Here is a 24,562-nt window from a genome sequence, read left to right as displayed (position 1 = left end):
AAACTAAGATAATACGATGGTCAGCATAATTTTTCGAATCTTTATTAATAAGCTATTACAGAAACAGTAAGTGACATTTTCCTAGAGCGAATGTGGTATTTAAAGATGGCGGTTAGCGAAGAAATCTATGAACATGGGATGACGATTTCCATTGACCAATCAACAGTGTGCAGCGTCACACGTCACACGCAGCCTGGCAAAAAAGTACCCGTGCCATTTCTGGTACCCATCCCGAACAAGAACTATTTTAGAACTAGATACCAGAAATGGCACGGGTACTTTTGGCAGTGGAAAAAGGATAATAAACCGGGCTGACCCGGGCTGACCCGGGCTGGCCCTGTAGTGGAAAAGCACCATTACTAACCCATTGTGCTGATTCAGCGGCTCACACACACACACACACACACACACACACACACACACACACACACACACAAAAGACACAAACTTCAACAGTCAGTCTGGCTCTGTATTCATTCATGTCTTGTGAATGCAGGGATAGAAGGACAGGAGGGACAGAAGAGAATAGAAGGGGATATGGAGGCAATTGTGTGAGAGCAGAGCAGCTCTGAGACACCAGTAACCGTTTAATCCAGTCACAATGCAGCGTCCAAATCTCATTACACCACGGCACAGCATTCATGGCGAACATCTAAGAAGGGAGGGCGGTCGGTGCTGAGATCTGTTCCCTCCAGGGGTCGCAGTGACAGTGTGCTGCAGGAAAAACAGGGATTTGGACTTTGTGACTAAAGCATCTCCACGTAAGATCCCAGGTGAGCAGCCGCTGATGTTTCCCCGAACGAGAATTAATTGAATAATAAACATTCAACTGTGTTTACTGATGCGTGTCATCCTTGTTATTATCTCAACAAAGTAGTAAACATAGACTATTTGTGTGAGGTAATGATAGACATAAACATACATTATTTCCCCAAATAATTGACATTAACGTACACTTTGTAAAGGGTTTATAAACGGTTTATAACAGATATAACTCATTAGTTTAGATTGTTCAATATGAATTTGGTGCTTGCACTCTGGAGCCAGTTATGAATGTTTTATAAATGCTTTGAACACTCCCCTGATGTAAAACCATGCAGCATTACATGTAGTCATCAATAACCCTGAGAGATATTTCTACTCTTTTTATTTCTCAGGATACAGAATACAGCTCTCTACCAAACCTTTAGTGGTGGACACATTACTCCAGGTGTTATGAACTCAATCTCAACTCAGTGGTAGGAACTTGTTAAGCGCAGAGAATAGGAGGAGAGAGGGAGGGAGGGAGGAGGGAGGAGGGAGAGAGAGGGAGGAGGGAGGGAGAGAGAGGGAGGAGGGAGAGAGAGGGAGGAGGGAGGGAGGGAGAGAGAGAGGGAGGAGGGAGGGAGGGAGGGAGAGAGAGGGAGGAGGGAGGGAGGAGGGAGAGAGAGGGAGGAGGGAGGGAGGGGGGGAGAGAGAGAGAGGGAGGAGGGAGGGAGAGGACAGATCAAGAGCTGGGGGGGTCTTCAGAGGCCTGCCACTGTTGACGTTTCAAAAGTGTCTCTTTGAACACCAATGTCAGCTGAAGCTCGCAGGGGGAGAACCAGGATGCAGTGTGACTCACACACACACACACACACACACACACACACACACACACACACACACACAGAGAGAAGAGTGAAATGACTCCTCCTGATTCTAGTAGTCTACCTCTTCTAACCTGAAAGCAGCTCCATTGCTCCCAACTAATAAGTATGTCATGGCGTTCTTACAACACAACCTCATGACAGACTCAGGTCTCATAGTATTCTACTGTTGCAGAAGGAATCACATTCTTACATTTGTCTTTTTTTGCCTTGATCAATGCACAGCTATTTCCAGGGTTCCCACACCTTCTGAGACATCAAATAAATTCAAACACCTTTCAAGGACTTTCAAGACTCAATTCCCTCAAATTCAAGGACCCAACACGGCATAGTTTGAGACAGATCTAGACGAGAGTTTATATAATAGGAACTATCCGCTCACAGACAACAATTAAAAAGAGAGGCTTGAATGTGTGAACACTAGATGGTCTCTTGCCTTCTCTACCACAGCACAGCAAAAAAAAAGATTGTGAAATATGTGTAAAGTCAAGCAATACAGAGACTTATCTACGTAAAACATTTTTTCTTTTTTGGAGAGAGAGAGAGAGAGAGAGAGAGAGAGAGAGAGAGAGAGAGAGAGAGAGAGAGAGAGAGAGAGAGAGAGAGGGGAATTCAAGCACTTTCAATGACCCATGTCTATTTTCAAAAACTTTGAAGGCCTTGATTTATTTTTCTCAAATTCACAAACTTTCAAGGATTTCAAGGACCCGTGGGAACCCTGTACGTCCCTCTAGCGAGATGGTTGTTCCGCACGTTGTGATTGAACGAGTGTCAGAGTCAGCATGTTCAGTGTCGGTGCTGGAGGCGGCGCCCACCTACCTGATACGTGTTGTCGAAGCTGTCGTACATGAACCTTGTGATGAGAGACGTCTTCCCCACTGCAAGAGAACAAAGAGAGAGACATCAATTATACAACAGTTAGTTCCGACTAAGTAATTTGATTGGACAAGAGGCATTCCATGAGTGCCGATATACAGTATAACAGCACTGGGACGTTTAACTAGATGTATCACTCCGCCGCACAGATGTTCTACTAAATGACTGTTAATTAGACTAGGCCTACATGTTTGTGTTCAGGTTACTAGGCAACAGTCCATTTGGAGTTCAGTCGCGGAACTATTTTCAGTTTATTTTTATGATTAAATAAACAAACAAATCATAATCGGTTGTTGCTTGTTAACTAATAAATGGCGCTGTAGAACTGTTGTATAAAAGCAATATCACACTGGAGGTCGTGCTGTTACACGACCCAATCACAGCCCTGCTGATATTCAGTATAACACACTCCCTCTCCTGTGATATTGCTTAGATGTCTTCCACCTGAGAGAGACAGGCCTTCCTGGCTGCAGCCTGCAGCGTGAGCCTGTGCTGCTTACTGCAACCAAACACAAACACAGACTTGACCTGGTGGCTGGCGTGCTGTACAGTGGTACACTAGACGGTGACTGCTACCATGGGACCTCATGATTGGCTGTGAGGGTGACTAGAAGGTCATCAGTTATGTAAGGCCCAGGTGTCATTAAACTACGATGGCTGCAAGCGTTATGTCTGGTGAAGAACCATCATCTCTAGTGCCAAAACACTTTCAGAAATATGACATTTAACATATCGTGAGCTTAGAATGATAAGGTTCTATCTCCGTCTAGGGTAGTTCAGAGATATTGAGCGTCAAAGTTTTTACATTCCATTATGTTCTGTGAGATGGAACCTTTGTATTTTATGAATGACTAACTAAAAAATGTCAACATTTTAAAAATAACACCACACAGGCATTAATAAACACCTAATGGATCAGATTATGTAAAAAAACTAAATTTTGACAAAAAAACAAACAAACGTATAATTCTAACGTCACGATTTAACATATTACGTGTAAAGACAGGAACAATACACATAAAGACGTCCTAAGGGAGTTCCACTTCCTGCTTCCAGGCATGAAACAACCATAACTGTGTAACCCGAATTACAAACATAACACAGTTCATTAATAGCAATACAAAGTACATTTAGACAATATAATCAATTACAATATTGACATTCCTTGGATGACATATCCCTTAACAAGGACTTAGTGATACAAGAACATCTAATTTGAGTGTGTTGAAGGTCGTTCCAAATACTCTGGGCACAGAAACTAGAAGGTGATGTATCTAGTTCAGATGAAACATGTGGACCTTCGAGGGTTAACATCCAGCTGGAGAGTGTGTCTGCCATAAAAGCATGTAAGGTAAAACGGGAGGTTAAAAAAACTGCTTTATAATCAATTATACAACAGTTAGTTCCGACCAAGTCATTTGATTGGACAAGAGGCATTCCATGAGTGCTGATATACAGTATAACAGCACTGGGACTTTTAACTATGTATCACTCTCAAATGACCGTTAATACAAAGTAGCTAGCCTGCAGATGTTTGTGTTCAGGTTACTAGGCAACAGTCCAGTTGCGGAACTATTTTTTGTTGACGGAGCCAAAATAAATGATTAAATAAACAAACAAATCATAATCTGTTGTCACTTATTACTGTTAACTAATAAATTGCGCTGTAGAACTGTTGTATAAAAGCAATATCACACTCGAGGTCGTGCTGTTATACTGAATATCAGCAGCGCTGTGATTGTCTTCTACTCGGCCTGCGGCCTCGTACCTACGACCCAATCACAGCCCTGCTGATATTCAGTATAACAGCACGACCTCCAGTGTGATATTGCTTAAATAAAATCCAAGGATAAGCCCTTCTTGAAGACAAAGACCCACACTGATACATACACAGACACACACTGATACAGAAGACAATAGTGGGGAGGGAAACTATCTATAGAAATGAACCGCAGAACAGAGTGATAGTCTAGTCTAGTCTAGTGGCTTAAGAACTGGGACAGATAGGAGAGTCGCGTGGACGATCTTCTCCTCCTATTCTCAAAGGTGAAGCAGGACTTTACAAGACAGCCATTCTTTTTTTTCTTTTTTTCTATATATATACTGTATATATATACTGTATATATATATATATATATTTATATATATTTCTGCTTTATTGAGATAGAGACAGTAGAGATTGACAGGAAGGATGGGTGAGAGAGAGGGGAGTGATGACATGCAGGATATGTCAACGGCCGGAATCGAACACAACACACACACACACACACACACACACACACACACAGACACACAGACACAGACACAAACACACACACAGGGGCTTTAGGGGGAACTCAGATGTAAACAGAAGGAAGAGGCCAGATCACCGCCGAGACAAGAAGCTCTCGTCACAATCTAAATGCTAATTTCCCCAAAGACACGAGACCTTCTGATTTAACAGCAAAACAGATTTATATGAATAGTTCTCATAAGGCCTTGTATATACAGTATATGTATAAAGCTTTTGAGTAAATACATGAGTATGATTTTAGTATGATTGAGTATTTGAGTATGATTTTAGCTTCCCCACTCTTCTCTTCAAACAAAATCACTGCTATTGATTCTATGTATCTATGGCATCTGATGTACAAAATAAGAAGAACCGTCAGATCCACTCTTCTGATGTCAGGAGAAGTGTCAGTGTTTCAGTGTTTCAGTGTTTCAGTGTTTCGGCGGCTGTGTCTCAGGAGGTAGAGCTGCCATCTAATGATCACAAGGTTGGCAGATCGGCGGTTCGAGCCCCGGCTGGCCACATGTCGAACTGTCCTTGGGCAAGACACTGAACCCAAAATTGCTCCCAGTGAGCGGGCCAGCGCCTTGCATAGCAGCTTGCCACCATTGGTGTGTGAATGTGTATGTGAATGGGTGAATGAGAGGCCGTTGTAAAGCGCTTTGGAGCAGCAAAAAAGGCGCTATGTAAGTGCAGTCCATTTACCATTTACCATTTCTAGTCTAAAGGCCAGTTAGAGTGAGAGGGAAGGTTATGGAGAAGGCTCTGTAGCTCAGCTAATGTAACATCTCCCCCTCCCATCCCTACATCCCTACCATCACTCCATCTTCATGGGGGACGTAGTCAACCAGGAAAGGATGTTTTAGCTGGATTCCTGATTGATGGTTGAACAACGACCACCTAATTTTAGATCCGCTAAATATTTCATACATCATTTATGGAGAGGGCGGGCGGCCCGTGACATGATTTGGTTAATCACTTTTACAAGAGCAGAGACGTCTGGACATGAGGCTCAGTAGCTGCAGTCAGATGATGGATGGCAGATGGGAAAGCCTCGTCTTCACTTCCCCTCGCAGGGCTCTCGTTAAGGAGGGTGGCTGGGACATGGAGTTTATCTACCAGGAATAGGAGGAGCCAATGAGAATCAATCACATCCTCCTCCCTCCTTATTTACCAGAACCACAAACGATGATGATAGGGGATAAGAACTCATATTTCACAGAGACTTCAGTAGAACCGTTTCAGATACTGTAGAACTGTAGGGTCCCTCCTGGTCTAACAAGGCTAGAGAATGACAGTATATATATATATATATATATATATATATATATATATATATATATATATATATATAACATATACAAGGCTTCCTGAGCTGCAGAAACAAGGATTATTCTAGACGACCATATAGACTAAACTTATATAGCTCCTTATTCCAAAGCGCTTTACAACGGCCTCTCATTCACCCATTCACACACACATTCACACACCAATGGCGGCCAAGCTGCCATGCAAGGCGCCGGCCCGCTCACTGGGAGCAATTTTGGGGTTCAGTGTCAAGGACCCAAGGACACTTCGACATGTGGCCAGCCGGGGCTCAAACCGCCGATCTGCCAACCTTGCGATCATTAGACGGCGGCTCTACCTCCTGAGACACAGCCGCCCATTCACCTGCATATATAATGTTATTGGCAGACATCACATCCAAACTTTATTGACAAACATGAGGAGGACTTCCTGGTTCATGTAAACATCTTCTGATACTGCATGAAGACATGACCAAAGGAATAAATACATGAAAAAAACTCCTGCATCTTATTTCAAGTCAGTATCCTTTATATCCTTTATATCCTTTATATCCTTTATCCATCCCAATATTTAATATTTAATAATATTTAATGAATGTAATGAACAGAAGCAGACCTCCTCTATTTGCAGTTCATTCAAAGGGCCACCAGCAGTATCAATTATGATAAACAGCTGTTATCAAGCATAGTCATTATGTGCATTTGTGCTCTCATTGTGCTCCCATTATCTGCAAGGCAGATAAGCGTGGAACGTGAATGAGTAATTATGCTAATTATTATTGTACACTCAAATTAATCAATATCTTAGTTTGCTCTGGGAGCATCCCAGTTATTCTCAAAATCATCAAAACAGTGAAGTGAAGTGAAGTGAAACTTTATTTATATAGCGCCTTTCGTACATGAATGCAATTCAAAGCGCCAGTCAGAAAACAAGTCAATTTGAAAAAGAATATGAACACGCCGATTTCAGCAACATCAAGCTTTAAGGGCTAAAAAAGTGCGTCATCATTGTGTAACTTAAACCTACTCACAGGGAGTCAGCACAATAACAACTGTTCTATGAAAACAGTGGAAAATTAACAGCAAATGGAGAGAAAACGCAGAAACGCAGATTAAAGTAACCATGGCGACAGCAGCACTAATATTCCTTCCTCCAGAAGTCTCTAGAAACATTGTCCTGTGTTTTCTATTGTCTGTATTCCTCCATCCCTCCCTCAACTGACGAGGCCCATTTATGTGTTTGGAGAGGCGGAGGTGAAGGAGAATCTCGAGCGCCATTAGAGGACCATTACCCAGAGAGGCTCTTCAGACCAGCGGTTTACCAACGCCTGTCAAGATGCTGGGAAGAGACATTAGGCTGGAGAGCTTTCATCCTCGCTGACTTATCACACTGAGAAACTCAGCTACCTGTGGCAGCGCTTCACATGTCTGGCCAGGAAGAGACTACACACAGGCACATCATTGCACAAGATCCATTTGGACATTTTTCACAAGCTAGATGGCTTGATAACACAGGTGAGATCCTCTGCTATCCATGAACTAAACAGCTGAGCAAAGGGAACTATGTTGAAAGAAACACAGGGCTTAAGGAGTCTCCTACTCTCCTTGTACAGTATATGTAAGTCTCCGATGCACTGTGTGTGTGTGTGTGTGTGTGTGTGTGTGTGTGTGTGTGTGTGTGTGTGTGTGTGTGTGTGTGTGTGTGTGTGTGTAACCACAGTCATCCTACCTCAGAGAAAAAAGGAGTCTGATGCATGGTGAGAGAAAACGACCCAGATAGGAGGAACCACTTACATATGGAAGACGTTAAAATAAATACACCATGCAGGATGACAAATGACTCCACTGTCACACCTGGGCATTATGAACAGTCATAACACATCAGACTCTATTTCAGCATTTTAACCAACACCATCTCATAGAGTTACAGTATTGTGAGCTTAGAATTATAAGGTTCTATCTCCGTCTAGGGTAGTTCAGAGATATTGAGCATCAAAGTTTTTACATTTGTACCTGTATTTTATTAATTACTAACTCAAAAATGTCAACATTTAAAAAAATAACACCACACAGGCATTAATAAACACCTAATGGATCAGATTATGTAAAAAAAAACTCAATTTTGACCAAAATGGAGATAGAACCTTATAATTCTAACGTCACGGTATGAGACAGTAGGGAATGTTAGTAATATAGGTGCAGGCATACAACTGGGATCCGTTCTCCCAGAGGCCTATAATTCAGAGTATATTCAGAGTATATTCAGAGTATATTCAGAGTACGTTCAGAGTATATTCAGAGCCTATTCAGAGTATATTCAGAGTATATTCAGAGTACATTCAGAGTATATTCAGAGTACATTCAGAGTATATTCAGAGTATATTCAGAGTATATTCAGAGCCTATTTGTGTTAATGTGATCATCAGGGAGAGAAAGGAAAGCATGACTCTGAGACCGTTTAGAACAGAGAGACACAAAAAGTATTAAAATGCCAGACGTTTGATTACAGCACAGAACTTGGGTCAGTGGTCAGAGCGTCAGGTAGAATTAGATTATAGTCTAGGCAGCAGCAGGGTCTGAAGTACACACACGTACACACGCACACACGCACACACACTCTAACCTGGTTCCCTGTAAGCCACACCCTAAACCACCTGATGAGGGCAAAGTGCAGCCCAGTGTTGTAAAGTTCAGCTCTGTCAGACTTACAACACAGCAGTGGCAAGATTACGACACGGAATAGCACAAGACTAAACTATTACAAGAAAATACTACGATCAAAATAGTTATCTCCAAGTCCAGCTTCACTTTTTATTGAAGTGTTGGTGTTTAAAAGCAGAAGAACTTTGTCAAAAGTTAAAGTAATATTTACAGGCTATTAGAGATGAGGGACTGGGATTGTGTGAGAAAATGGGTGCTTCATATGCAAAAAGAAGTTCTCCCCAATCACATTCATCGTCTCCCCAAAAGGATCTCGTCTGTCGTGTGTGCTCACGGTGCTCTAACATCTTTAAAGATCCTGTCGTCCTGTCGTGTGGCCACAGCTTCTGTAAAGCCTGTCTGCAGGAATACTGGGAAAACAAGGAATCTCGGGAATGTCCAGTTTGTCGGAGAAGATTCTCAAAGGATGAGCCTCTTACCTTTTAGAGAAGGGTCTGAGGAGCTGTGCAATCTGCACGGTGAGAAACACACACACCCACACACACACACACACACACACACACACACACACACACACACACACACACACACACACACACTGGTGGAGGTAGAGGGAGGCTGGTGGAGGTAGAGGGAGGCTGGTGGAGGTAGAGAGAGGCTGATGGAGGCTGGTTCTTAATTTCCGAAACATTGATTTCACCCCATGAGGTCTCTCTCCTCCACCATTTGTCTCCTCTGTTTCAAAGCTCTGACATTGAATTCAGAACCTAGCACACACGGCTAACAGATGTAGCCAGTGAACACTGGAATCAAGTGCTGATGGGCTGATAACCAACCCTCCAGTCCGGCTTCAGAACTTACCACAGCACGGAGACCGCCCTCATCAAGATCACTAACCATCTCCTTCTCACCTACAAATCCCTCCATGCCTGCGCCCCCCAGTACCTAACTGACCTTCTCTGCCAACATACCCCATCCCGGAACCTGCGGTCCGCAGACATGGGTCTGCTGTCCACCCCCCGCACCAACCTACGGACCTTTGGGGACAGAGCCTTCAGCGTGGCCGCACCCACCCTCTGGAACTCTCTCCCCACAGTGATCTGCAACGCCCCCCCCCCCCCCCCCACCCTGGACTCCTTCAACACCCCAACCCTGGACACCTTCAGATCACTCCTCAAAACCCATCTGTTCACCAAGGCCTTTGGCCCCTAGTTTAGATTTGTCGCTGTCTCTGTGTTCTCTGTTTTGTCTGTTTTTCTGTAAAATTTGTCAACCGTCCTTGGGTTCTGTGAAAGGCGCTATATAAATGAAATCCAAGATATTATTATTATTATTATTATTATTATTATGGACTGGAATCTCAAAGGAATGTTGCATCTTGCAACATCTTGAGGAATCAATGCCATGAAGAATTGAGGCTGTTTTGAGAGCAAAGGGAAGCCCTACCCAGTATTAGCATAGCGTTCCTAATAAAGTGTTCAGTGAGTGCAGAGCTGTGTTGTCACACACAATAAGCACGGCGATAGATCTGCATGATTGGATCAGCCAGCTCCTTAACTATTGCAGCTTTATTTCATTTCTTAAGGAAGGATCGTGTTCACCTACATCAAGTTCAACCACAATTGATCTTCATTGTCCCTGAGTCAATATCAACCTCAGGCAAAACTGTTGAAAGGATGAGTGGCGGGTACTGTGTGAGATTCAGCCATCCCCATTCACTGACTCTTTTGAAGCTTTGCCTTTGAATTTAACAAGACACAAGCATTCACAAAAATGTGATGGGTCAATGAGTACTTGATCATTACAAAGTGATATTAATAAAAGATTCGGGCTCATGCTCTGTGTCCATTGCACAGGTCAGTAACTCAGGTGACTTAGAGAGGACTGTTCTGGTCTACTAGATACTGATTCTTCTTTTATTCAGAGAAACAGAGATACAGAGTCGACTGTCATCCAAGTAAAATGATTGGCAATCATTTCTAACTATTTCATCTAGGATGCAACACATAACATGCAGCTCTCGTCTGTATGACAGGAAGGAGTAATGATTATCATAGGTGCATCACACACATCATTGACTTATTAATTGCCCCAAAAAATTAAACCACCTTTCATATAAGATAACTTATTCCACTATAACATAATACAAGCCTTATAAACTGTTGAATACTGTGTGAACAGCAGAGTGTTCTGACTGAGGTTCTGAAAGGTCAGCCTGGTCTTAGCCGTGTGTGTGTGTGTGTGTGTGTGCGTGTGTGTGTGTGTGTGTGTGTGTGTGTGTGTGTGTGTGTTTGTGCGTATGATGCCATGCATGTGGTGAAATTAAAAAGCCTCCTGATTGGGATCAGCGTGTGTTCCCCCCCCCCCCCCCTGGCTCTCTGAGCAAACTCCTTTCATCTTGACATTTCAGGGTAATCAATACTGCTTTTTGTTCCGGGTCTGGCACCTATCGATCGCCATTAAACTGTAATTAATGTGGAGCGGTGCATTCGCCTCCCTCAGACACAGAGAATAGGTTTTGGAGGAGAGCTCAACAAAGACAACATCCACACTAGCCCTGTTCCTGTTCACCAGACATACTACAGGGGGGAGGGTGAGCCCTGAGTCATCTCTCATCAAACAGGCGCCTCCGTTTTCACCAAGCTCCTCTATTCAGTTGTATTCAGTTGTTAAGTCTGACGTCAAACGTTTAGCAATTTCTGGATCCAAATAAAAAATTCCCCGCACCAGAGTACCAGTGTACTAAAGCACCAGAGTACCAGTGTACTACAGCACCAGAGTACCAGTGTACTAAAGCACCATAGTACCAGTGTACTAAAGCACCAGAGTACCAGTGTACTAAAGCACCAGAGTACCAGTGTACTACAGCACCAGAGTACCAGTGTACTAAAGCACCAGAGTACCAGTGTACTAAAGCACCAGAGTACCAGTGTACTACAGCGGTAGAATGACAGTTCAATAGTTTTTTAGACTGGGATCTATTCATACAACAAGGGACACAGCAGCACTTTCCCGTTTTTCCCATATTTGTCAGCGTCTTTGAGCCTCGGAAAAGCGCTATATAAATATAATGAATTATTATTATTACTGAGGCATTTCGAAGAGAACGCCTCAGCCAACGTTGGACCCGGAAACACGTCACGACTTAATAACAACCGAATAGCATCTCTGTGTTCCAAGCTGACCTGCGGCTGTGAGTCGTGGGCCAGTGTTGTAGTGAAAGCTTCTGGTCTGAGAGATCTGATTTGCTGATAGCCTGAAAGCAAGTATGCAATCTGCATATGCTAATGAGGCTCCCCCAGTGCTAACTTAATTAGTGTCTGTCTGTGCCGTGGTAGCACAGTGCATTGTTTGTTGTGATTTGTTGGTATTCGAGGCATGTCTTAATCAAGCTTTCAGATAGTCATAAAAAAACATGTCACTTGACAAAGACCAGTAAATTGTCAGTTAATCTGCTTGTGACACTATGAAGGTTGCAGGGCTATTCTGTGCTGGGCATAATTGCCTTGAGCTATTCACCAGGAATATTTGTCATTCATTTAGCACGTCGCTGTTGTTTTTTAACTGTTCCAAAGTGACCTAATCTTGATTTCTAAAATGTTTTAAGAAATAACATTAACTCAAAATGAAGCTCAATTGGGGTAGTGGTGGTCTAGACTCTAGTGGATAGTGAGTTGGACTTGTGATCGGAAGGTTGTGAGTTCAAATCCCGCCTGAAACCACACCACTACTAGTGTGCCCTTGAGTAAGGCACTTAGCCCTCAGTTACTCCAGGGGGAATGTCCTGTAATTCGTAATTGTAAGTCGCTTTGGATTAAAAGCGTCTGCTAAATGGCAAAATTAATTACAATTAATTAATTAATTAAATTAATTGGAGTCCTGTAATAGGCTGAGGAGCCTTGTGAAGGCTGTTGTGAACCTGCGATGGCGGCTCTGCCCACTGGTAACTGTAACAACCCCCCTCAGATCATTTAACCACACCGCCATTGGTGTGTGAATGGGTGTGTGAACGGGTGAATGAGAGGCCGTTGTAAAGCACTTTGGAGCAGCTTTGGAGCAGCAAAAAAAGGCGCTATATAAGTGCAGTCCATTTACCATTTATCTGCAATTCCTAGAACTCCATTAGCTGAGCTAGTATATAACCTGGAAGTGAAGTGTGAGCTACAAACCTTGCCAACCCTCTCATCAGAGTAACGCCCAAGGCCTCCCTTCTGTTTTGTTTGTTTTGACACTAACCATTATATCGCTTAGCGGTCCAGCGACAGAGAAGGCTACCAAACCTCCCATGTCTGAGTTAGCCTCAGAGGGGAGTCAGGGTCTCTGCTCCTAGTACCATAGCAACCACTATGTACCATAGCAACCACTATGTACCATAGCGACCACTATGTACCATAGCGACCACTGTGATCTCCGATTTCGGAGGAACAAAAGTCCCTTTGCTCATCACCCTGGTGGCCAGTGACAGAGAAAACCACTAGAAGTACCACTTGTTTTTCTGTCTTTGATAGCTGCACTTGGCCGCTCTCCAGTGGCATTCTACCTCCTACAGTCTCTGTACATGTGATGGACAGTTATGCAGTAAGGCACTGTCTGTGTTGCTGCTGTTGACGCCCTTTGGCAGTGTTGTGGCACTGAACGCCGCATATGAAACAGCCAATCACCTCTCAGGAGGTCACAGACAACCAATCAGTTATGTAGTCGTATTACAGACGGCTTAATAAGCACAGGCATGGAGCGGACGTCCCTTCTGGCGGGCTCACAATTACAGCTCTACGTTAATGAAGTCTGTCTGCGCCTGTCCTGTGGCACTTAAAATACAGTCGGGGTTTAGCTTCATGAGGGCCAATTAAAAACAGGGAAAGGAACATCTGTGGCCCAGAAAATCTGCACCTTCACCTCTGGGAGTCCACAGAGTCCAGCCAGGACTGACTGGGCCAACGGCAACGGAGCCAAGGATCTCACAGGATCTCCATTTAGATTTTGGGGACGCAGGAAATGAAAACCGGGGAGGGATAATCCACCCCCTTAAAATGTTTGATGGCGACGCCCCTCCCGTTCCACTCTGCCGTACGTTTACAACCCGACTTGCACGCATCGCACACAATGAAAACATTCAGTTAGCTGAGTATGTTTTCAACGCCATCGTTGCATGTGAGTACTGTGTGCGTTCTTTGCACTCTGTTTGGAAAAATAACCTGGTTGAAATCGTCACTTCCATTTGTAACACAGACTCAGCTCCTCTCTCCTCTCTCTGAATCTGTGGTGCTGAAAAAATAACCAAATGCATTTGCCTTCCAGCACCACAACATTACACTGGCAGACATGTTTATCTATTTATTTTCTCTCTATATATATATCTATATCTATTCTTCTAATTTTTATTTTCTTACTATCCTCTTGTTGTATTTTTTTATGCTGTATGTAAAGCATTTGAATTGCCCCTGTTGTATGAAATGTGCTCTACAAATAACCTTGCCTTGCCTTGCCTAGTGAGACTACCAGATGCACTAGATTAGATAGATAGATTAGACTACTAGATACATTAAGACACTACTGACTACAAGCATCCAGCCAGACTGCACAATCATACTGGTTGTGACAACTTAGTACATCCTAGAATGTGGTAAAGCTTAAATAGGCTTGGGGACATTTTGGGGTTTGCCTGATGTGGAGGCCTAAGTTGAATTTGATCTCCAGTGGACTGCGGTCTGAAGAACAGAGAGGCTACACTGCTGGGCCCCCACACGCCATGAAAGTTTGATTGTGATAGCGAGAGCTTCCAGAGCTCTTACAGTTCAAGAAAACATCCTGTACCTTAAACATCTGTATAAAACACCAGGCCCTCCCACTCTCCTCTCGCTTCACTTCACACTTCCATCTACATCTCCCCCTCTCCCTCTCTCCCTTCTGCAGAGCAAATTAAACTGTTCCTGGACTCCTGGTTCGCTATCTACCTCATAATACTTCCACGCATCTCAACCGTGTCTCTCCCTTTCAGCAGCGTTTGGTAATGGAGTTAGTTCTATGGAGCTGTCATGCAGATCCGTCCCCCTCAGTCCAGCGGTAATTAAAGGTCCTTTCAGCAGAGCCGTCTCATCTCCTACCTTTGTGAAGGATATTGATTTATGGACTGGGAAGTAGTGACACTATATATTCTAGAAAAGTCTGTCAGAGTGATGCGCCTTCCATGTCACGCCCTCCAATTCCAGTTAGCCTGCAGTCTCTCTCTCTCTCTCTCTCTCTCTCTCTCTCTCTCTCTCTCTCTCTCTCTCATCTCTCTCTCTCCTCTTCTCTCTCTCTCTCTCTCTCTCTCTCTCTCTCTCTCTCTCTCTCTCTCACTCTCTCTCTCTCTCTCTCTCTCTCTCTCTCTCTCTCTCTCTCTCTCTCTCTCTCTCTCTCTCTCTCTCTCTCTCTCTCCCAGATTACAGGAGGGGGGTCAGGTGAGTCAGGTTACCAGCTGTTTGCCATCGCCGCATCGTTAGCCCTGCCATAAAATACCCAGACTTCACCACTCAGACAGATAGTAGCTTCAGTTTCACTGTTGAGTCGCGCTTCCGGCCTTTACTTAACGCCAGGGCCAGGTACAAACACTGTGAGCGTTCTTTGGGGGGCAGACAAAATGCAACACCCCTGACGGCCCAGCAGCCAATCAGAGCCTGCCGCTACATCCTGGGCCCGGCTCCCGCTCACAAGGAGAGAGATAAAAATAAACAACGGCGGGCGACTCCCCTCCTCCCCCTCCCCTCCTCTCCTCCTCCCCTCCTTCCCCCCTCCTTCCCCCCCTCCTCCTCCCCATCTCCCCTCCTCTCCTCCTCCCCTCCTCCCCTCCCCTCCCCTCCTCCCCCTCCTCCCCTCCCCTCCGCCTCCGCACGAACCAGGGATGTGAGCCTGGCACACCGGAAGAGAACGAATGACATCAAAAATTCATCAACCAAGGAAAGAAAAAAAGATGACGTGGATATTTTATGACGTGTGGCTGTAGAGGAGGCAGAACACAGAGCCGTGGAGGAGAGAGAGAAGAGAGGAAGAGAGAGAGAGAGGGAAGAGAGGGAGGAGAGAGAGGAAGAGAGAGAGAGAGAGAGAGGAAGAGAGGGAGGAGAGAGAGAGAGGGAGAGAGAGAGGGAGGGAGAGAGAGAGGAAGAGAGAGAGAGAGGGAGAGAGGGAGGAGAGAGAGAGAGACAGAGAGAGAGAGAGAGAGGAAGAGAGATGAGAGAGAGAGAGAGGAAGAGAGGGAAGAGAGAGAGAGGAAGAGAGGGAAGAGAGGGAGGAGAGAGAGAGAGAGGAGGAGAGGGAAGAGAGAGAGAGGAAGAGAGGGAGGAGAGAGAGAGGAAGAGAGGGAGGAGAGAGAGGAAGAGAGGGAAGAGAGGGAGGAGAGAGGGAGGAAGAGAGAGGGAGGAGAGAGAGAGAGAGATTCCACCGGGTGTGATGTGACTCAGGCTCTGTGTGGAAGTGCAGCACTTTACCAGACCAGCTGACATGTTGGATATATCAGGACGGGGAAATGTCACACAGCAGATGGGGGCCAAATTATTATTATTATTATTATTATTTATTATTATTATGATTATTATTAATTACATTCTTAATTACCCAATGCAAATGCAAGTTAAATGAATTATCTAAGATGGTAAAAGGAGGATTCCACATGGAAACGCCACCAGACAAAGTAACATCAGGTAACAAGAGGGAAAAGGCTCCATTCGGAAATACATAACAGACTCTAGTTGATGGGAGACATTCTCTAGCTAGGGAGTCTATACAGCAGACCTGGGCATTGTACGGCCCCCCTGGCCGGCCCTGCGTGAGGTAAAAAAATAAAAGAATAATCATAATAATATAAATAACATGTAAATTAGTGTAGGCAATGCATCCAGTACAATTGCATTGCTTTTATTTTGAAGGCGACAATTTTTTATTTTCAATTGACGTATGTGCGTGCGTGACTATGTTACACATCTTCACTGTAATGTGCAGTTGGAGAGATGCTGAGGAGAAAAATGTCAGCTCTTTAAAAAGAGAAAGATTGATGCAGAGTGTAGGGTTTTTAACAAGACCAGGGGTCTCATTTATAGAAAGTACTTTGGATCAAATTTTGATCTTACCCGTGTCGTACGTAGAAAACCACGTCAACGTAGTGATTTATACAATTTCAACGTGAGTCAATTTGACCGTGGAAACGATCGTAGCTCTACGTCGGGTATTGACCTTGCGTTTTCCGGAGAAAAATCCAGTATAATTTAGCGCATTAGGCATGTTGAAGGGGAGATGGCGTTGCCTTGACAGCTCCGGAGGAATATAAAGGAAGACTGAAGTATAATCATAAACGTTCCCTTTAAATCTTGAATTAAACTCATTTTCTCAGCTGATCACAACATCGTTAATTTTATTACGAGTCACGTTCACTTCGCATGAATTACAGTAGGCAGTGCGGCTCACATGCCTGTAATAACTCTGCATAACCAGTAGGTAATGTGCGTACGCAAGGTCAATACCCGACGTAGAGCTACGATCATTTCCACGGTCAAATTGACTCAAGTTGAAATTGTATAAATCACTACGTTGACGTGGTTTTCTACGTACGATCAACATTTTATCCAAAGTACTTTCTATAAATGAGGCCCCTGATCACAAATATTATTCTGATTACAGTTTATACTGACTGGGAACAATATGGTGATTGGAAATGACAGGTAAGAAGAGCGTGTGTGTAAAACCACATGTTAGAAACAGACCAGCCGGGGCGCTTAGGTGGCGTAGCGGGTTAAGCGTCGACCATGTAACCGCAGGGTCCCCGGTTCGATTCCAGCCGGGGACATATCCTGCATGTCATCCCTCCTCTCTCTCTCACCCATCCTTCCTGTCATAATCTATACTGTACTGTCATAATAAAAAATTAAAAATATGAGTGGGACTGCCCCACTCAGAAAAAAAGAAAAAAAAGAAAAGAAAAAAGAAACAGAGCAGCCTGTAAAGGGTTAACTCTGTTCCAGGGAGGAGCGCTGTACTGGGAGGGGAGGAGCATCTCAACGTCAGGCAGCTGAAATGAAACTAAACTGTGTAGAGACGTAAAGTGTATCGTGGACAAGGGCAGACTCTCTCAAACTTGTTAGATATCGTCCTCAAACAGGCATCTATCACACATACAGTAGAAAGGACAGAGACATCTATCACACTCTCACAGAATCACAGACAGGTGAGTTGAGACTTACAATGACAAGTCAAGATAAACTATTGTGTAGTCTCTACCAGTTTGGTTTATATATTCAGCATGTAAAACATATTGATTTGGTTGAAGGACTATTTCCAATGTGATGTAGAATAATGTTATCATCATTGGTCGCTGTATAATCTCATAAGACAGTCTTGTCAGCTCCATAGCTGAAACTATCGAGATCTGATTGATTCCAGGAAATGCTTTATGGTGTCACCTTTGGTCTCTCTAGATATGGCTTCCTCCAGCAGTCTCCTGTCTGAGGAGCAGTTCCTGTGTTCCATCTGTCTGGATGTGTTCACTGACCCTGTCTCTACTCCATGTGGACACAACTTCTGCATGGCCTGTATCAGAAAGTACTGGGACACCAGTGAATTGTGTCTGTGTCCGTTGTGTAAGGAAACGTTCTATAGAAGACCTGAGCTTCGCGTCAACACAACGTTTAGAGAGGTCGTAGAGAAATTCAAGACAATGAGAGTCAGGGCTGAAGATGAGTCCCCTGTCGAACCTGGACAAGTGCCTTGTGACGTCTGCACTGGGACGAAGCGCAAGGCTCTGAATTCCTGCCTGGTGTGTCAGACCTCTTACTGTGAGACTCACCTGGAGCCTCATCAGAGAGTCGCAGGCTTAAAGAGACACAAGCTGATCGACCCTGTGGAGAACCTGGAAGACAGGATGTGTAAGAAGCACGACAGACCCCTGGAGCTGTTCTGTAGGAGCGATGAAATGTGTGTGTGTTGGCTGTGCATGAAAACAGACCACAAGACCCATGACACCGTCCCCATAGAGGAGGAGTATGGAGAGAGGAAGGCTCAACTGGGGAAGACAGAGGCAGATGTTCAGCAGATGATCCAGGAGCGACTGCAGAAGGTTTCAGAGATCAAACACTCAGTAGATCTTAGTAAGAAAGATACACAGAGAGAGAAAGCAGACAGCGTACAGGTCTTCACTGCTCTGGTGGACTCCATGAAGAGAAGCCAGGCTGAGCTCCTTGACGTGATCGAGGAGAAGCAGAAAGCAGCAGAGAGGCGGGCTGAAGGGCTGATTAAAGAGCTGGAGCAGGAGATCACTGAGCTAAAGAGGAGAAGCGCTGAGCTGGAGCAGCTCTCACACACTGAGGACCACCTCCACCTCCTCCAGAGCTTCCCTTCCCTGTCCACCCCTCCACACACCAAGGACTGGTCTGAGGTCAGGGTTCACAGTGATCTCTCTGTGGGGACTGTGAGGAGAGCTGTGGGGACTGTGAGGAGAGCTGTGTCTCAGCTGGAGGAGACACTTACGAGCGAAGTGAAGAAGTTGTGTGATGTTGAGCTGAAGATGATTCAGCAGTATGCAGTGGACGTGACTCTGGACCCTGATACAGCACATCCCTGTCTCATTCTGTCTGAGGATGGGAAACAAGTTAGACATGGAGACACAAGAAAGAATGTCCCTGATAACGCAGAGAGGTTTTCCCTGTGTGTCTTTGTCTTGGGAAAGGAGGGTTTCTCCTCAGGGAGGTTTTACTATGAAGTGGAGGTGAAGGAGAAGACTGACTGGGATGTAGGAGTGGCCAGAGAGTCCATCAACAGGAAGGGGAGTATCACACTGAGCCCTGTGAATGGATACTGGACTGTAGGGTTGAGAAATGGAAATGAGTACAGGGCACTCGCTGGCCCTGCTGTCCCCCTGTCCCTGAGAGAGAAGCCCCAGAAGGTGGGGGTGTTTGTGGATTATGAGGAGGGCCAGGTCTCCTTTTATGATGTGGAGGCCAGGTCTCTGATCTACTCTTTCACTGGCTGCACCTTCACTGAGAAACTCTATCCATTGTTCGGCCCTTACCTGAATAAGGGTGGTAAAAACTCTGCCCCTCTGATCATCTCTCCTGTCAATCACGCTGACTGACCAAGCAGTAAAATAAGCATTTAGATTAATCTTTATCTGTTGTCACTCATTAGGAAAGATTATGGTATATTTCCCCACACAGAGTAATTTCTGAGCTGGTTATGGTTTGTTATCATATAGTTTGTGCTCTCAGTGTGTCTGCTAGATGGTGAATATGCAGCAGCAATGTCAGATACAGTAAAATAGGTAAACATTACAATAATAACTAGCTAATAATGAAAATACAGTATGAGAGCATCTGGTTTATAATAATGTGAACACCCAGAGAAGTCAAACAGTCTCATGTATGTAGAGTCATGTGTTCAAGGCTGGGCTGTATCTGACATGTCTCTACATGTGTGTGACGTAATTACATTTAACAGAATGTACGTTTGATAATAATGTTATTGATTTAATGGCTTGCAAAGGGAATCAGATATGATTAAACAGTTTAATAAGGGTGACTGTGTGATTGTAATATGATACACATCTTCTGCACGTGATGTTATAAGTTTGTCTACTGGTCCGGCCCTCAACAATAGTCCCGGTTTCTCATGTGGCCCATTGTGAAAACAGTGTATAACCCCTGCTATACAGTGTAGCCTACTAGCAACAACTAAATACAATGCGATTGGCACCAACTGCCACATCTGAGAAACCTCCTGACAGAACCAGTCTGGGGAGTAAGACTGGAAACGCTGCCACTCCTGTGAGTGGAAGAAGATGTCATACATTCTGACAGATATACAGAGAAAGAAACTACGGTATGTTTCCTTGTCTATCAGTGTTCAGGAGTCTTAGTGTGTGCTCTGAAATGCATGAAACTATACTGACTGACAGCACCATATTCAGGACCACGGTGAGTCCATTGTCATGGTTCAACCCCCTGGTAACCCAGAGGTCTACTCTGCCTGTAAACCAGCACGCAGCACTCCCATCCACAGCACCTGTCTTCAAAGCAGAAAGGGTTTAACAACAATGCCAACAGGCCTGGGAATCACTGCAAAGCCACTTCCTCTCCTCCTCCACCTTTCTTTCTTTCTATTCTTCTCTTTTCTCTCTACCAGGGAATAGATCCTCCCTCCTCTTTCATGTGAAGCATGTTGAAGGTAAACAAGCTATCTGCTGCTAGGCCTGTCACAATGATGCTTAGCAGAATATGTAACCTGCTTCCAGTCACACACACACACAGACACACACACAGACACACACACACACACACACACACAAGCTAACAAAAAGCAATACAATGTAAGCCTTGCATGAAACCAATTAAGAGAGTTTATGTGCAGGGAAGCTTCTTCAAGCTCCACAAACCTGTTCTGTTGTGTTGTGACAGTGTTACACTATCTAGGATATTCCACGCCAACTGTAGCCATCTAGTCAATCTAATCTAATTATGTTCATATACAAGGTGGGTGATGACGTTGAGTTACAACATGTTTGACACAGATTGAACCTGTGGGTCGGCCAGCAATATGAACTCTTACCAGGACACATCCATAACCAATATCACCCAGTAATGGATTAATAATGGACTTAATGAAGTTCTCAAACTTAACAAAGCCGGTAAGGGTCCACCACAAATGAAGCTCTCAGAAGCATCTTTCATCTTTCAGCTCCTCTGAAGTCTAAATTGGGCTTAATGGGGCATTTTACTTCCTCCCCATAAAGGCAATAGAAACACACACACGCACACGCACACACACCCACACCCACACACACAGACACACAGACAGACACACAGACACACAGACACACAGACAGACACACAGACACACAGACACACACGCACACGCACACACACCCACACCCACAGACACACAGACAGACACACAGACACACACACACCCATCAAGGAGTGACACCAGTTGTGAGATATATGACTCTGGCAGGGTTGTGATTGTGTGATTCCCTTGGGAGAGGAGATAGTCACATGTCTGCTATTTGAGGCCAGTGGGTCTGAGAAAGGCCAGTTTGACGTTTCAATGTTTAAATTAGATTCCCTTCTTATAAGGTGGGGGGTTAGGGTGCTGGGAAGCTGCAGGACTAGAGCCAGCATCCTCCCTGATACAGGACAAGTCCAATATGATCCGACATGCATGACTTCTTATGTACGATAACACCAGGAACATGTGGTTGGTCAGAACATCAGGACACATGGCAATGTGGTAAATCTTTCCCCAGCTTATATAGAGGGAGTTACTATACAGGAAAAGATCATAACACTAAAAGAGTGAAGACTATTAAAAAACGTTTTAAAATGTGAAAAAAAAAACTGTCATGCCAGCTCTGTCTCATGAACAAACAAAGTTATCCAAATCAAATGTTCTTCCACGCTGACGATAATGCAAACAGAGTCGTCTGAGTGGGCCGCAGCAACTTGTCAAACCCCTGAAAGCTAGACACAGTTATTGATCTTGCCTCCATGAAAAACGAAACGGAGAAAGACAAATGCGGGGGTGGCGGACTGGCTGGCGGATTATTAATTGTTCACGGGAAGTCTTTACAAAATGGATCACGGTCAAAATGCAAAAATATGCAATTGGTTCACTGACGCATCTGTCTAGCAGAAAGGGCACACTCCAAGGGCGTCACATTTTTTTTTTACTCAGTTTCCAGACAGAACTGCATCATGTCCTTATTAATTCATTTTGAAATGATAACAAAGCTAAACCACCTGACAGGTCCAAAATGTTCTCCGCACAAATCGAATAACACAACGTAGGCGCAGGTGCAATTACATGTTGGGGCTTCTAGAGACCTCTGAGGTGAATAACAGTACTCCCTCAGTCCCCCTCTGCCCATCACCACCTCCCCTGTGTCCCTGTGGGCTGGAGGAGAGAGTCAGGCACACGCCTCAGAGTACGGCAGCGTTCAACTATGTTTGTCCACTGAGTCGTTACCATTCATTCATTCATTCATTCATTCATTCAGGACTCGTCTGTTTGGCCCAGTGTACTGTGGGTACCAGGCTCTGCCCCACACCCTTCCTCATCATCATTTAATGGGATTGGATGGAACCTATTCAGGTCCATTCATTTGGAATTGCATGAGCTTAGAATGATAAGGTTCTATCTCCGTTTAGGGCAGTTCAGAGGTATTGAGCGTCAAAGTTTTTACATTCCATTATGTTTTGTGAGATGGAACCATTGTATTTTATTAATTACTAACTAAAAAAGTTGCAACATTCTAAAAATAACACCACACAGGCATTAATAAACACCTAATGGATCAGATTATGTAAAAAAAACCTCAATTTTGACAAAAATGGAGATAGAACCTTATAATTCTAACGTCACGATTGAGGTTTGTTCGATTCCTACAAATGCCTATAGACAGAATCTAGAGACAGAACAGACCAACAGACGGCATGGAACTGGACTCCACTGACGACCTCTTTAGAACCATCAGACAAATTCTAAAGACAATGTACATTCCGCTTCCTCTGTCATCCATCTCCTCACAGCGTGTTAAGCAGCTGTAGAACCTTGCCTTTGTTCTGTTCATTCCATTGTAGTTTTCTTATTGTTTACCAGCTACGGTCCTCCAGTGTGGCTCACCCGCTCCTATTAGGAGTCAGCCTCACTTTAATAAGAGTTATTAGTCATGCTCATGGTCATGGCCCAAAGGCTACAGTGAATCCCATCGCAACGACTCAGTTAAATAATTACAGGCCGTAATTGGTGTCAGCGGTGTGCCAATATCTGCGGTCTGAGCCAAGCCTTGCATTAGGTGTTCCATATCTCTACAGACGGCTACACAGATCGTGACGTTAGAATTATAAGGTTCTATCTCCATTTTTGTCAACATTTTGTTTTTTACATAATCTGATCCATTAGGTGTTTATTAATGCCTGTGTGGTGTTATTTTTTTAAAATGTTGACATTTTTGAGTTAGTAATTAATAAAATACAAAGGTTCCATCTCACAGAACATAATGGAATGTAAAAACTTTGACGCTCAATATCTCTGAACTGCCCTAAACGGAGATAGAACCTTATAATTCTAAGCTCACAAGTTAGTTTATGCTCTCATAATCAAGTTAAACACAGTGGAAGCCAGCATCTTAGCCGCCAGCATCTTACAAAACAAGGAACTCTAAATAAATTGTAATTTCAAAAGACAACACTGTACCAATGAAGGGCAATCCAAGCTATTCTGTGCTTGTGAAGACTAGGAAATGCCTTTGTTATTACAAGGCTCCTTATCAGAGACACAAACAAAAACAGCTTTGAATCCTGGGAAAAATAAGAAGAATCCTGACCTCATTTGCACACAAAAACATTCAGTTGTAGACAGGAACATCCACCCTCCCTCTGAGTAAACAAAAAACTTTGTAACACTAAATATAAAAGTCCCTCTGTCTAAGAGTAGATTAATGACTCATCTTGCCAGAGAGCAGTTTTACACAGTTGTAGCCTAGAGGCCTCTCTAGTCTCTAGTCTCTACCACCTAGGCTAGCTCCCACCCTGTGATACATCAGGTAGTGACCCTGCCTGCATGTGGGTCTACACTAAACGGCAGTGATGAATGGAGAGTGGGTCTCCACTCCACAAATCTTCCCTGGTCTGGTACCCCTCTGACGCCTGCTGTGGTCCACGCCGTCACCACCACCCTGGTGCACTGTCCTCCTCACATCTAGCCAGGGATCCTAGCTCACGCAGTGGAGTCCAACCCCCCCCCCCCCCTCGCCCTGGGCCCCCCACACTCTGAGATTAATGAGGGTCCAGGAAAGACAAACT

The 24,562-nt window shown here is 44.3% G+C and overlaps 2 protein-coding genes across 3 annotated transcripts in view; one reads left to right on the top strand and one right to left on the bottom strand.

The window, feature by feature from the left end:
• The window catches only part of rab6ba (RAB6B, member RAS oncogene family a), a gene marked incomplete at both ends in the record, with an annotated part of 71,708 nt that overhangs the window by 33,487 nt on the left and 13,659 nt on the right, over positions 1-24,562 (bottom strand). For both annotated transcript variants that reach the window (XM_080536207.1, XM_080536208.1), the window contains one exon: positions 2,448-2,506. In XM_080536207.1, the coding sequence (XP_080392333.1) occupies positions 2,448-2,506 (59 nt within the window). The remainder of the gene's footprint in view (positions 1-2,447; positions 2,507-24,562) is intronic.
• Positions 18,163-19,839, top strand: LOC308163050 (E3 ubiquitin-protein ligase TRIM21-like; the record flags this gene model as incomplete). The annotated part of the gene is made up of 1 exon (XM_080537230.1): positions 18,163-19,839. The coding sequence occupies one exon, from the start codon at positions 18,163-18,165 to the stop codon at positions 19,837-19,839; it is 1,677 nt and encodes a 558-aa protein (XP_080393356.1).

Source organism: Nansenia antarctica (genome assembly GCF_963989245.1).
Source record: "Nansenia antarctica genome assembly, chromosome: 7".
Lineage (NCBI taxonomy): Eukaryota > Metazoa > Chordata > Actinopteri > Argentiniformes > Microstomatidae > Nansenia > Nansenia antarctica.
The sequence above is the reverse complement of the archived record's forward strand: the minus strand, read 5'-3'. Positions and strand labels throughout refer to the sequence as shown.